A 12,486-nucleotide genomic window follows, 5' to 3' on the forward strand; every position below is an offset into this window, starting at 1 on the left:
AGAAATAAAGCATAATCCGCATTTAACGATATCTCGAACGTGAATATATAGAGACGAGACAAAATGAGGCATATCGACCAATCGTTGTCGTCGACGTCATGTGTACTTTACAACTATCTATTTCAAATTTAGATAGAGAAGTTACGATAGAATGGCTTATTTACGAACATGTTACGAACTGTAGAAAAATTTTCTAATAGCATGGCATCTCACAACTAAAGCAGACAACGGGGTGGAAAAGGGGAATAATAAAAGGCTATGTACAATGTGGATTTCCCTGTCTTGTTTTGTTATGATTTCTTTTGGGAATTCGAAACAGTCAACGGCGGGATAGATGTAATAAACTCGAACTTGGACGGCGTGTTGGAAAAAAACAAACAAAAACACGAGATGTCAATATTGTAAGAGTATAAAAACGAAATCATTAATCTAGTGTCTTATTTTTCGCAATATAAGTACGAGAAACGTAAAAGGGGCGAGCATTGCTCAGAGGGCCTTCTGCAGTATGCTCAGGATTTATAATACAAAGATATTATGGCTGCAGGTGAGGCCAGCACTGCTAAGCCTCGTCAAGAAAAGCAGTACGATTACTTGTTAAAGTTCTTGTTGGTCGGTGACAGCGATGTTGGCAAACAAGAAATACTAAGTGGTCTGGAAGACGGTGCCGCCGAATCACCGTTTTGCAGTGGCAGTGGTATTTATTTTATCATTTTGACACAGATTTCGATAATTCTAACAGCTTCCTTTACTTCTTTTCTTTTGGCCTAACCTCTTGTCATATCTACGTGTCCAGTGTTATTTCATATTGACAATTGTTACTTTTAGCATATAAAACTACTACTATCCTGCTGGATGGGAAAAGAGTAAAATTGCAATTATGGGATACATCTGGACAAGGTAGATTTTGTACAATTATCAGGTCTTATTCGCGTGGAGCGCAAGGCATACTTTTGGTTTATGATATTACCAATAGATGGTCCTTCGATGGTATCGATAGATGGTTAAAGGAAGTCGAAGAGGTATATATATATATATATATATGTATATGTATAATATTAAAAGCTTATTAAATAAGATTAACGTTGTAAATTAACATTTGCGTCAGGCTAGCATGCTCTTATGTCTGGTTTATATATATATATATAGTTCAATCGTTATAGCATGCACCAGGTATACCAAAAATATTGGTCGGCAATCGGCTTCATTTGGCATTTAAAAGACAAGTGGGAGAACGAGACGCGGAGGCATATGCAGCTAAAAATCGAATGGCATTTTTTGAAGTGTCACCTCTATGCGATTTCAATATACGAGAAAGTTTTTCAGAACTTTCTCGTATGGCCTTACATCGTAATGGCATGGAGAGGTTGTGGAGATCGAATAAAGGTATTACTTTTATTCCTTATAACGTATCTCCGCTACATTGCGCTTAGTAGTAATTTTGCGCTTAAAATAATATATTTTCTTCGTCATAGTTCCCAGTCTTCAAGAACTCGCATGCCGTGCAATAGTTGCAAGAACAACGGTATATGGAATCGATCAACTTCCATTGCCTAAGTCTATTAAATCACATTTGAAATCATATGCAATGACTACAACCTCGCAACATCGGTATAATGGCACTCGCATGCGTAGCACTAGTAAAAGCTTAAGTTCGCATCAAAGGAAATTACGTTTTGTTGGAGTGGGCCATAATGGACTATCCACACCGGGCAACTCTCCTGGTAGTATGACAGATTCTCGGACAAGTTGTGTAGGTCGTAATTCCTGTACAATATCTTGAGATTAAAGCTCAGGTTGCAGTTATGTTTAAACATGCAACGTGATATCAAAGTTCTTCCATTCCTGTTACATTACATACCCTGTTCTGATTAAGAATATGGCAATGTAACTTTGTGCAGAATGAGATATAAATACATCATTGATGGGATATCTCTTGGGTAAAAACAATTTAAGAGATCAAAGACCTCATTTTAATGTTATTACTATTGTTATTCGTACAAAAAAAATGGTTTTGGTGTCTTATACACCATGTTTCCTCAAGTTTGTGGTTTACCAAAATATCTATAATGATAACATCGAGCTTAAATAACGGCAGTGTATTGCGAGTAATTATATCGGTGCCATTTGTTAGACAAACCTGAGACGAATTTTGACATCTGCTAAAAAATAATTGATATAATTAAATACGTCTTTTTATGATGCCGATCATTAAATACAAGTGGTTTTTGATAATGAAATGAGATATGTGCGAGACAAAACAGTATGTATAACAATGCACAGACTTCAAGTATATCTATATTTTATTAACGTCGATTTTATTGTACTTTTGGCTGTTGATATGAAATTTACTTTTTCAGAAAAACATCTCTGCATAGAACTTTTGTTAAGACGAAATAATATCATTATAAAGGATACCTAATATATAGAAATATATTGTTAAAAAGAAAATTTTTTTAATAATAATTTTAAATATATTCTCTCTATGTATAACTGCAACATACTTTTGATAAATAGTATTGATGTAAACTATACGTATTTTTTAAAAATTGCAATATTTGTGCATAATCATATTGTATCTCTATTATTTATGCATGATTTTTCATTCTAATAACTGATTTTGACCATAAATATTTAATAATCTAACATCATATTTCATCATTATGTTAATGAATTGACAGAATAATAGTTTTACCAGAGGCATTAAAATATTGAAAGAAGATCGATTTAAAAAATGTTGTTTTAGCAGCAATGTGTACATTGTATTTTTTTCTTGACAATTTTTTTATTCTAGGACATAGTGTGAAATATATTTATACTATATAGGATTTAACTAAATTATCTATGTATATAAAATGACTATATGATTTAACATTATTTTATATATAAATAAACATTTTTTGTGTTTCATTGTCTGGGAGATTGTAATAAAACTAGTGATATATAAATTTATACAACAGACATACCTAATACATGAACTGTTTAAAGAATATATTATTTTCCCAATCTCAAAGATCGCTATTCCTTCAAATGTAAAAACGTATTTGTAAAAGAATTATATCGTTGTAAATCGATAAAATAGAGTTGACTGTATTATTATTGTATATATTTTGGTTCTAGAATAATAAATCATTGGTAGTACTGAAAATATTTAATGAGAGGGGCCATGAAGAAACAAAAAAAAAATGTGTGATCATGAACAAAATCCTATTCTTTGTTTATGTTAAAAGGAAGTCCCTCATTGAACATCAATGCTGTATAAAACAAATATATCTTCAAACTTGATAATTGTATTTTGCCTCTTTTCTATTTTTATTTTTAAATAAAAATGTATAAATAAATAAAATGCATAAACATTTATATGCGTAATTATCAAAGCAATGTTAATAGTTTAATAAAACTGTGCTTAATTGAGCATTTTACGAAAAATGTTCAAACATTTCACTTTCCCTCGTTAAAAGTGTTTTAATAAAATAGAACGCAACCCAGAGCAATGATAAACAACTTTAGTGCATCCATTTAAAAATGAACTTTTTCTTTTTTTTTTTTTTTTTTTAAACATTATTTGACAAATTTTATTATTTCTTTCAACATGCTCTCTTGCATGATATACACACGTATATACATGCATACATGCATACGTACGTACGTACGTCATAGCTACATACGTACATACATATGCATACACACACATATATATATATAAATATATACGCATATATATAATACTGTATAATTATATAATAGTAACTTTAATATTGCACGTAAAAGTTTCGTACGTTCATTGTTATATTATATTTTGCATCAAAGTTATAGAATATGTAAATGATGTTCCTTTTATTTTCAGAGACTTGTTGAAAGAATCTTTTTCGATATGATTAATTGAGTATAATATGTAATAACAATTGCTTTCCATAACAACTACTTCATTTGTTTAACGTACAGAGTTATGATTTCTAACAAACATTTTATCTCTAATAGATTCTAATTTTTATGTGTATTTCATTCCATAAATGTGTGACATATAAAAAACAATGCTGTGCATTTAAATTGATTCAGCATTAGTAAATCAACTTAATACTTTTACTTAATATTTAATAACAATTCATGCTGTCATTAAAGTAATATTTAATCATGTCTATGCTCGAAGAAGGACGCGTCGACGAAGAGAGTATTTCACGCTTGTCTACTCAAGAATACGATCCTGTACCTCCACAATTGAAAAAAGTAAATGAATTATTAAAATCCATAAGTACGCAGTTGGAAGACTGTGCTTTAGAATGTCAAGCCAAAGTTTCGCATCAACAATGGAAAATATTTAGCTCAAAAACTGTTATACACGAACCTTGGGAAGAATCCATATTAGCTAGAACATTTTTTTCTGAAAAAATCTTGGATGAAACCTTTCAAAACTTACTTTCATGCAATAAATCTTTTTTGGAGCAACTTAACGATTTCATTGGCAAGCAAACAGAAGAACTTATATCGAGAGCTATAATTTTCTGAAAATATATTTAATTATACAAATTAACATAAATTTTTACAGTGCTCCTACAAAATAAGCAATCTAATCTATCAATCTCGGAAAAACAAGATGTACCAAGGTACTGCCCAGATATAACTGCGAGTCAAATATCAATGTGCAAGCCAATTGCAGAAACGCTCGATCTCTCGTTACTAAACTATACGAACTCAAATGTTTTAAGAAAAGAAGGAAACCACTTTCATACTCATTTGCTTGGAATTAATAATTCGTTTGCTGATGTTATCAAGGCTAAAATCAATTTTGATACTAAGTTTTTAGGATTTGAAGCAGTATTACATAAAACATCAACTACATCACCAAGTGATATTTCTTGTCTTTGCAAAATTTGTTCAAATGTAATGATATGTGATAAAAATAATTATTTATATATTATGCCTTATATCACGTATGTGTCGTGCGCGCGCGTGTGCGTGTATGTATGTGCGTGTGTGTATATATATATATATATGCTGAATTGTAAATTATTTTACAATAGGGTAGTGTCAGACAGAAGAGGAAAATAGGAAAAATGATTTCGGATAAGAAACAAAAGAAGATAAACGATCGAATAAGAAAACAAACGAAAATATCAAAGCGGAAACGAAGTACTAGACCTAAAAGAAATCTTATTCCAAGACAAGGAAAAAACCAGTCTGCATCTCTTGGCGATGGTGATCGATCGAATGCAATATGTAAAAGGAAGAAAGAAATGATGTCACTATGATTTTTATTTACATATATACATTATTTGATATGATGTATGGAATAATATGAAATAAAAAAGAAACTTTACAAGATTACGATTACTCATAAAATTAAAAAATTTAATAGAAACGTCTGTGTGTAGAGTATTTATTTAATAAAATAATATAATATAAGCGATTATAAATAATAAATTAATTTTTAAGATGTATTTTTATTAAATTTTTGTGAAAATTATGGGTAATTTTACATCGGAATAATCCACATAACACTCTGTTATACATTTAAAAAATTATAATTTTCTACTATTATGCTAGGTACTAATTTTTGTTTATGTAATAGCGTTAATTGGAATTATTTTGTTTAACAATGAAATTGTAGCACTACGTCTACGTATACGGATTTTTATCGATCGAATTATTTTTAATTTTTGATTGTTTGATTTAATATCGCAATTCTCACACAAAGAATACTAAAACAATTATAATACAAAACAATATTTTCTGTGTGTTTAAACATAAATTGCTTAAATTAAATTAAAAGCTTTGAAACAAATTACACATCAATTTTATAAAATACAAATATTTAAATAAATCATTTTTTTATCATACTAATCTTACTGACATGTGATATTAATCTATTCAATTCGCACCTTATAGGTGATTTACGATGTTACTTTTTAAAAGCGTATGCAATAATCACTTAGATACAAGGAGTATCCATATATCTATTGTACGTAAAACTAGAAAAAAATTGATAAAATATTAATCTAATAACGGAAAAATTGAAAGATTTTCTACGTATTTTTATTGATATATATTATCCCATGTGTAAATTTTGATTTTGTATAGAAGAAAAAGAAAAAAGATGCGTATGCGTGCGCGGGCGCGCGTATATATACATACATACATACATACATACATACATACATACATACATATGTATATAAAATAAATATATAAAAAATAATAAAAATAGTTTTAATATTTAAATAAAAATAACTATGTCAAATAAGATCGATACGGGTCTAATATTTTTGGGATATATTCGTTTTCAACAGTACACGCTATAAATAAAAAAAAAAAAAAAAATAATACAGTAACAATAATAAAGTATTTAGAAATAATAACACAAAATGATTTAATGTGTACATTTTTGAAACTTATTGATTTTCTAATTACCTATTGATTCTAATATAGATTTTTTTTTAAAAACAAATATCTGCCATATTACATATACATAATACAACTTGTTATTGCTACTTTTGAAAAATACACCTTTTGAATACAATCATAAAGAGTAAGACACTTCCCGTGGTTGTGCCTAAAATGGGAATTTTTATATTGAAAAATGATATTTCAAAAGAATTTTAAAAAGTGGAAGAATATAAGATAAAAGAGGCATTTTCCAATTAAAAGGCACATGTAATGACACATTGATGATGATAAAATAATTGCAGATTTTTAACAAGTATGATTATATAGTGTTTTTGTAATTGGAAAATGCCTGAAGATATTTGATAGTTTTTTCTAAAAACATTTTTTAAAGAGTAACAAGTAATTAGAAATTTTGTTATATGTTTGTAATTTCAAATGTAACAAAAGAGAAATATTTTACAAAAAACATTACTAATTATCAAGGTTTTTTATGCAAACTATAAAGGAAAAAGAACGTTAATAGCATTGGTTAGTATTTCATTTTGATAATAAAAGAAATGTTCTATCACTGTCTGCATTATGATTGAAGTATTTAATCAACATTGTAATACAGATGCATACACCCTTTTTTCATTGACACATTTAAAGATTTTAATATATATACATATACATATCCATACATATGTACGTACATGTGTATGTATATGTATGTGTGTGAGTGTGTGTGTATATCTTTTTTGTTTTGTTTCCCTTTTCCTTCTCATCATACCATTCTTATATCAATAAACTACGAATCGAAACAAATTCTAATAATCATATGCATGGATGTTTTGAATTACTGAAATTAAATTCTCTCTTGTGTTATTACGTAAATTTTCTCTTGGCTACTTCACACATTAGATGTTCAAATACAATTCAAATATAACATTTTCACTGCAATATGTTCATAACTATTTAAGCAAGCAGATCTCATAAATATCCTTAAAATAATGAATAACAGATTTTTTTTGCTGAAAAAGAGGAAAGAATAATATAGAATTTATTAAAAAATAAGATATTTCAATAGAGACATATAATATAGTGATATAATTATCATATTGTGCAAGTGACATTCTATGTTTCTACATTAATTAGCATTCATTTACGAAGTTACGAAATTTTAACATTTAAAAGGGATAAGATAAAATCACTTACAATAAAAACCAAACTGCACAATAGGTATTCTATGTAATTCTAAATATCGGTAATAATATAATATATATTGTATTATTATTTTCTTATCATTTAATTCTGTTTTTAAAAGTTTCAAAAGGGTAGATTAAATAACAATAAACATACCAGAATCTTATGAGATTGTTTCATGTAACAATGACAAAGAAGTTAGTCTTCGTTGTAGAATATATGAATATCAAATAATCAACAACAACGGTTTTAATTGACAAAAAGTATCAATTAATTTATTTTAATAATGTGCCTTACACAATGAATATTTATATAAATAATTGTTCTAATTAAATATCTCTCATTGAGGCACTCTACTCGTCAAATTTATAGTTATGATCAAAAATGTTGGATATACCGACCAATATGGTACATACCATATATTATATGTCAGAAATAAAAAGTATCGTGTGTATGTATGTGTGTGTGTAGTAGTAGTAGTAGAGATATATAGTGGACATAACTCAAATTTAACCAGATTTTCATCCTTAAATATAAAATGAACGGATATCTTATACAAATATGAAGAGAATTTTAAGACCAAGGACTTTTATGAGATCTGTATGCTGGGACAGAGAAAATATGAATTTAGAGAGACAATATAGGAAAAGCATGGATTTCACCTGAATTCATAGATTTGTATACTGTGTTCTGGAACGTGCCTTAAATTCAATGATTGATACCTAAAATGATAATAAATAATCTAATAATAGAAATGTTCATTAAATTAATAACATATGTATAAACGTATAATGCTTTTCATTAAATTATATTATACAACAGTGAAAATCTGAGACCTTGATCGATCTTACGAAAGTACATACATATTTTATTTCATAGTTTCATTATAGCGAGACATTTGTTATAATAGAACTAAAATGTATAAAAGTATTCATATATAAATATAATATCAATTTACCATTCAGAACTTCGATGATAATAAAAACCTTCAATCGTTGCAGCAGACTTTTGGAAGCAAATATAATAAAAGCCTGCAAATGAAGCTCCGTTAATATCTTTGATAGTATGGTCAGGAACTAAAAAATGTTCCTTCCATCTCATAAATACGAAGTCTGTCCCTTTCAATGCTTCGTAATCAAATGTGTCGGAGTTAAAAGTTTTAGCGTATTGACAGAAAGATTCAAATTTACTCTGAAAATTAAGAAATGGACTAAATTTATGATTATACTTAGTAAATTTGTGTTAAGATCATATGATAAGAAGGATATGGATGGTGCGCGCGCGCGCGCGCGTGTGTGTGTGTGTGTGAAGAAAAACAAACCCAATGTTTCTTGTCAACATCTTCATCCGCGTCCCATTTACGGGTTAAAAATGGATATTTTTTGGAAATAATTTCACCATCAAAGAATGTAGTTAATGTAGGAAATTCTTCTGTAAGACCTTTTATTTTTAGATAACCACATAAGTAGCTGTTTTCCTCATCTACATGCTAAAACATAAATCAGATTTAAGTTTATATGAAATCATAAAATTTCAAATAAATCATTGGCTGGATTTCTCATAAATCTTATAGAGTAATAATATTATTTGTGAGTAAAAGTAAATATTTGAAATATAACATGTTCTAGTACGATCAATATTGGGTAATAAAACAATTGACGTCATAAAAGTAATAGATATATCTCAAGGAGATACTAGAATAACAATGTTTTGAAATGATATACCAAAAACAGAATATATTGAACGTATTAATATGAGATTGCTCCAAAGAATTCATGTATTACTAATTATTAACGATATTCTCATTCAATTTGCCATTTAGAAACGAGGTGCTAAATTACGATGGGAGAAAGGATAGAATAACAAGGTCACGAATAAAATAAATTTTTAAAGGCGCATAATAAAGTCTCGATAAATTTGTCGTGTAATTTCCAAAAAGATGAAGAACTAACCTGTAAAACAACTTCAACGTCGTAACTATTGCCCTTGGATTTTTGCGATCCCTGAAAGCGCGAACCGTTGTAAAGCAACGATTTTGTAACACCCGGCTGCTTCGAATTAGCAGGCGGCGGTGGAATTACATCGACTTTCACCGGCATTCTCGGCCAAAGTGAATGCTTTCTCAATACTTTTTCTTGTTGATCGAAGAACTCTACATCACAAGATTCTCGCAATGACTGCCGGTAATTTGAAGAATATGGCTGTATTTATATGAAGCCTCGAACCCAGTCGTATTTCCACGGATTTGTCGCTTCGTTGTTCGGTTACTCTTACAAGAAAATATTTTAATCGCATGAATCATTTTATTTGGCCCATCATTTTTTAAACTCAGAGATCATCATTTCATATTTTCTCAATAATATCTTTTTATTTGATTTTACTATTTATCCGGATATATACTAGAGGGAAAGACTTTAAGTAAAAATGGCGGGATTTTTTAAAATTATTTCAATTAATTATGAGTTACAAAGGACAAGTATTATAAAAAATTTTTCATTTATCTAATAATAATGATGTAGATACGCTTAGATTATTAATATTGTTTTAAAATAATGTGTCACATTCATTAATATGAGTACATCAGAGTATAACATTTTCTGATATAAAATATATACAGGCTATTATTGTGTATGGTAAGATTTATATTTTTTAGCAACATTCTTTTTATAAAAATAATTATTATATATACATACTTAGAATCATATTTTTATTTATCTTTATTGACATATTTCTATAAAAAATTGTTCAGATCTTATATGAATAATTCTTAAAGAATTCGTTAAAACGAAAGAATGTTTGCCATTACAAAAATATTATATAGCATGTTAATACTCTTTAATCGTAATGCTATTGCATTGCAATATCTTGAATGCAAAGACGTATGAATGAGTTTGTTAACGAAATAAAAGGTTTATTACAATAATTGAATGTATAGGTAATAATAATAAATTGTGTTTATAATATTTTAACTTAATGTATAAAAAGTATATATGCTATATTTAAAATTAAAAAATAATAGATAAGAATAGATATTAATGGTGCAAATAATGATGCTTGCACCATTGATTCCATTCTTTGCTCCATTATTAGATGTTTACTCTTGGAACAAAGATGTATTAGCAAAAAAGTGGTCTGAAATAAATATGAATTATGAGACAGCAGTGATACTTTAATTAAGTTTATTGTTTATTTTTTACTATATGTTTATATAAACACGCACGCACGCACGCACGCACGCATGCAGAATGTTATAACATAGATTTTATAAATATATATATACATATATGTATATATATATATGTATATGTATGCATGTATGTATGTACATATGCATGTATGCATATCCTTATCCATTATTTCCAATATTACAAAGATAAATAGATTTTCGTGAAAATAAAAATTCCCTGTTATACCTTAGTTAAGCTAATTCTGCAGGAAGCTTCAGAATTATCGATGGCCGAACGAATCCTCAAAACTTTACACAAAGGTGTAGAATCACAGATGTTAAGCTTCTTTCAAGGATAAGCTGTGATGTAAATTTGTATATTAGTAGAGAAAATATAATAGAGAAAGTTATAGCTTAAATAAGGCTAATACCATTCTGATAGATTTTTATTATAATGTAATATAAAAGATAAAAGATATTTAAATTGTTTAAAAATGATTGTAACGCCAACAAATTTCATAATCATTTAGAGTTCGTGATAAAAAAAAAAAAAAAAAAGGAAAGGAAATCATAAAATAATATGAAAAGTAAGAATACAATATAAAAACAAGCTCGTTTGATTGTTGTGACCCTGAATGTTATTAGCAGATTAATAAGTTTATGGATAATTATATAGTGAAAGTGTGTCTAGTATCTTGTGAAAGTAAGTCAGTTGTCTTACCTAATTTCACATTTTCCCTTAAATCCATTGTGCGATATCATCTTTAAAAATTGTATGTAACTATCAGGAAGTTGACTTTCTTGGGCACCTTTAATAATTGTTTCTCTAAAATAATAGAATATATATAGAAATAAGTTACGGTAAATGATAAAATCAAAGTCAATGTCATAAAATAATACATACAAATAAAGAGGCGATGGTCGTCTTTCTATTGGCAGGAACATTGGTTTTATATAGTTTGCCGGAATATTACATTGTTGGTATACTCTACATTCTAAAATAGCACCATTGGGAGTTTCAATATTAACTATCAATGGAAAATATATATTATCCATAACACCCTCTTGACAATCCAACGTAGAAAGATTACATTTATCTAATTCCCAAACTGCACCCCATACAGAACAGTTTTCTGTAGGAACTATCGTTGCTGCTGCTCCACCCCATCTTTTTGTGTATGTTATAAAATCAAGTCTGTAATTCTAGAATGTTTGTAAAAATAGTAACAACTACTAAACTATCCTCTGAAATGTTTATACATATTGTTTATATGCATATAGACGTATAGAAAGAAACGTAAAGAGAACAATGTATATGCTCAATTTACTTTTAAACGACCAATGTCCTTTCGCACGGCTGTTGGATTATTGAAGTGAATTCTTTTCGTTAACAAATTGCTGCCATAAGCAAAGTATAAGAACGTACTTGCCATCTCGCGACGATATTAGATCGCAAATATGAAAATTTTCAATTATATAGAGATCGATCGGAGTCACAGCGGAGAAACTAGTAACGAACGCAAATAGATATCATGTGATAAGAAACATGTAACACAAATTAGCGGAGGTTAAGGGAAAGTAAGATAAGGAGGCAAAATCCATGACGCTTAAAGCGCCACCTAATAATTAATTTTAAAAGTTTTCTGCGATCAGCGTTGCCGGGAGTAATCTCTCGTAAGGAAATACGTGTGTCACATTACCTCTCCGCCATTATTGTTCTACTCTACGACTTGTATCACGTGACATACACCTCATGA

At 28.6% G+C, this 12,486-nt stretch overlaps 4 protein-coding genes across 4 annotated transcripts; 2 read left to right on the forward strand and 2 right to left on the reverse strand.

Annotated features, from left to right (window-relative positions):
* The first annotated feature begins 107 nt into the window (after positions 1-107).
* LOC122629408 (ras-related protein Rab-40C) lies at positions 108-3,326 on the forward strand. Its single transcript, XM_043812796.1, has 4 exons — positions 108-694; positions 826-1,019; positions 1,161-1,383; positions 1,473-3,326. The coding sequence occupies exons 1-4, from the start codon at positions 535-537 to the stop codon at positions 1,778-1,780; spliced, it is 885 nt and encodes a 294-aa protein (XP_043668731.1). The 5' UTR covers positions 108-534; the 3' UTR covers positions 1,781-3,326.
* A 558-nt stretch (positions 3,327-3,884) lies between these two features.
* On the forward strand, positions 3,885-5,490 carry LOC122630594. The gene is made up of 3 exons (XM_043815254.1): positions 3,885-4,459; positions 4,544-4,878; positions 5,019-5,490. The coding sequence occupies exons 1-3, from the start codon at positions 4,132-4,134 to the stop codon at positions 5,244-5,246; spliced, it is 891 nt and encodes a 296-aa protein (XP_043671189.1). The 5' UTR covers positions 3,885-4,131; the 3' UTR covers positions 5,247-5,490.
* Positions 5,491-6,954: 1,464 nt separating this feature from the next.
* LOC122629070 (glucose-induced degradation protein 4 homolog) lies at positions 6,955-9,761 on the reverse strand. The gene is made up of 4 exons (XM_043812086.1): positions 9,516-9,761; positions 8,885-9,052; positions 8,522-8,754; positions 6,955-8,285 (listed from the first exon to the last, which is right to left on the reverse strand). The coding sequence occupies exons 1-4, from the start codon at positions 9,660-9,662 to the stop codon at positions 8,222-8,224; spliced, it is 612 nt and encodes a 203-aa protein (XP_043668021.1). The 5' UTR covers positions 9,663-9,761; the 3' UTR covers positions 6,955-8,221.
* Positions 9,762-10,839: 1,078 nt separating this feature from the next.
* LOC122628419 (gamma-glutamylcyclotransferase-like) lies at positions 10,840-12,433 on the reverse strand. Its single transcript, XM_043810706.1, has 4 exons — positions 12,058-12,433; positions 11,634-11,932; positions 11,451-11,555; positions 10,840-11,089 (listed from the first exon to the last, which is right to left on the reverse strand). The coding sequence occupies exons 1-4, from the start codon at positions 12,160-12,162 to the stop codon at positions 11,068-11,070; spliced, it is 531 nt and encodes a 176-aa protein (XP_043666641.1). The 5' UTR covers positions 12,163-12,433; the 3' UTR covers positions 10,840-11,067.
* Between the last annotated feature and the right edge of the window lie 53 nt (positions 12,434-12,486).

The sequence above is a fragment of the Vespula pensylvanica genome, chromosome 1, assembly GCF_014466175.1.
Source record: "Vespula pensylvanica isolate Volc-1 chromosome 1, ASM1446617v1, whole genome shotgun sequence".
NCBI classification, from domain to species: Eukaryota; Metazoa; Arthropoda; class Insecta; order Hymenoptera; family Vespidae; genus Vespula; species Vespula pensylvanica.

Excerpts from the sequence above, each read along its gene's own strand:
- LOC122629408 (XM_043812796.1), top strand. The coding sequence starts at position 535 with ATGGCTGCAGGTGAGGCCAGCACTGCTAAGCCTCGTCAAGAAAAGCAG. Across the intron at positions 1,020-1,160 it reads GGTTAAAGGAAGTCGAAGAG|CATGCACCAGGTATACCAAA; the intron begins GTATATATATAT and ends CAATCGTTATAG. Across the intron at positions 1,384-1,472 it reads GTTGTGGAGATCGAATAAAG|TTCCCAGTCTTCAAGAACTC; the intron begins GTATTACTTTTA and ends TCTTCGTCATAG.
- LOC122630594 (XM_043815254.1), top strand. The coding sequence starts at position 4,132 with ATGTCTATGCTCGAAGAAGGACGCGTCGACGAAGAGAGTATTTCACGC. Across the intron at positions 4,460-4,543 it reads GCAACTTAACGATTTCATTG|TGCTCCTACAAAATAAGCAA; the intron begins GCAAGCAAACAG and ends AAATTTTTACAG. Across the intron at positions 4,879-5,018 it reads TTTGCAAAATTTGTTCAAAT|GGTAGTGTCAGACAGAAGAG; the intron begins GTAATGATATGT and ends ATTTTACAATAG.
- LOC122629070 (XM_043812086.1), bottom strand. The coding sequence starts at position 9,662 with ATGCCGGTGAAAGTCGATGTAATTCCACCGCCGCCTGCTAATTCGAAG. Across the intron at positions 8,755-8,884 it reads ATGTTGACAAGAAACATTGG|AGTAAATTTGAATCTTTCTG; the intron begins GTTTGTTTTTCT and ends CTTAATTTTCAG. Across the intron at positions 8,286-8,521 it reads TATCATCGAAGTTCTGAATG|GTATCAATCATTGAATTTAA; the intron begins GTAAATTGATAT and ends TTATCATTTTAG.
- LOC122628419 (XM_043810706.1), bottom strand. The coding sequence starts at position 12,162 with ATGGCAAGTACGTTCTTATACTTTGCTTATGGCAGCAATTTGTTAACG. Across the intron at positions 11,933-12,057 it reads AGGACATTGGTCGTTTAAAA|AATTACAGACTTGATTTTAT; the intron begins GTAAATTGAGCA and ends CAAACATTCTAG. Across the intron at positions 11,556-11,633 it reads CGACCATCGCCTCTTTATTT|AGAAACAATTATTAAAGGTG; the intron begins GTATGTATTATT and ends CTATTATTTTAG.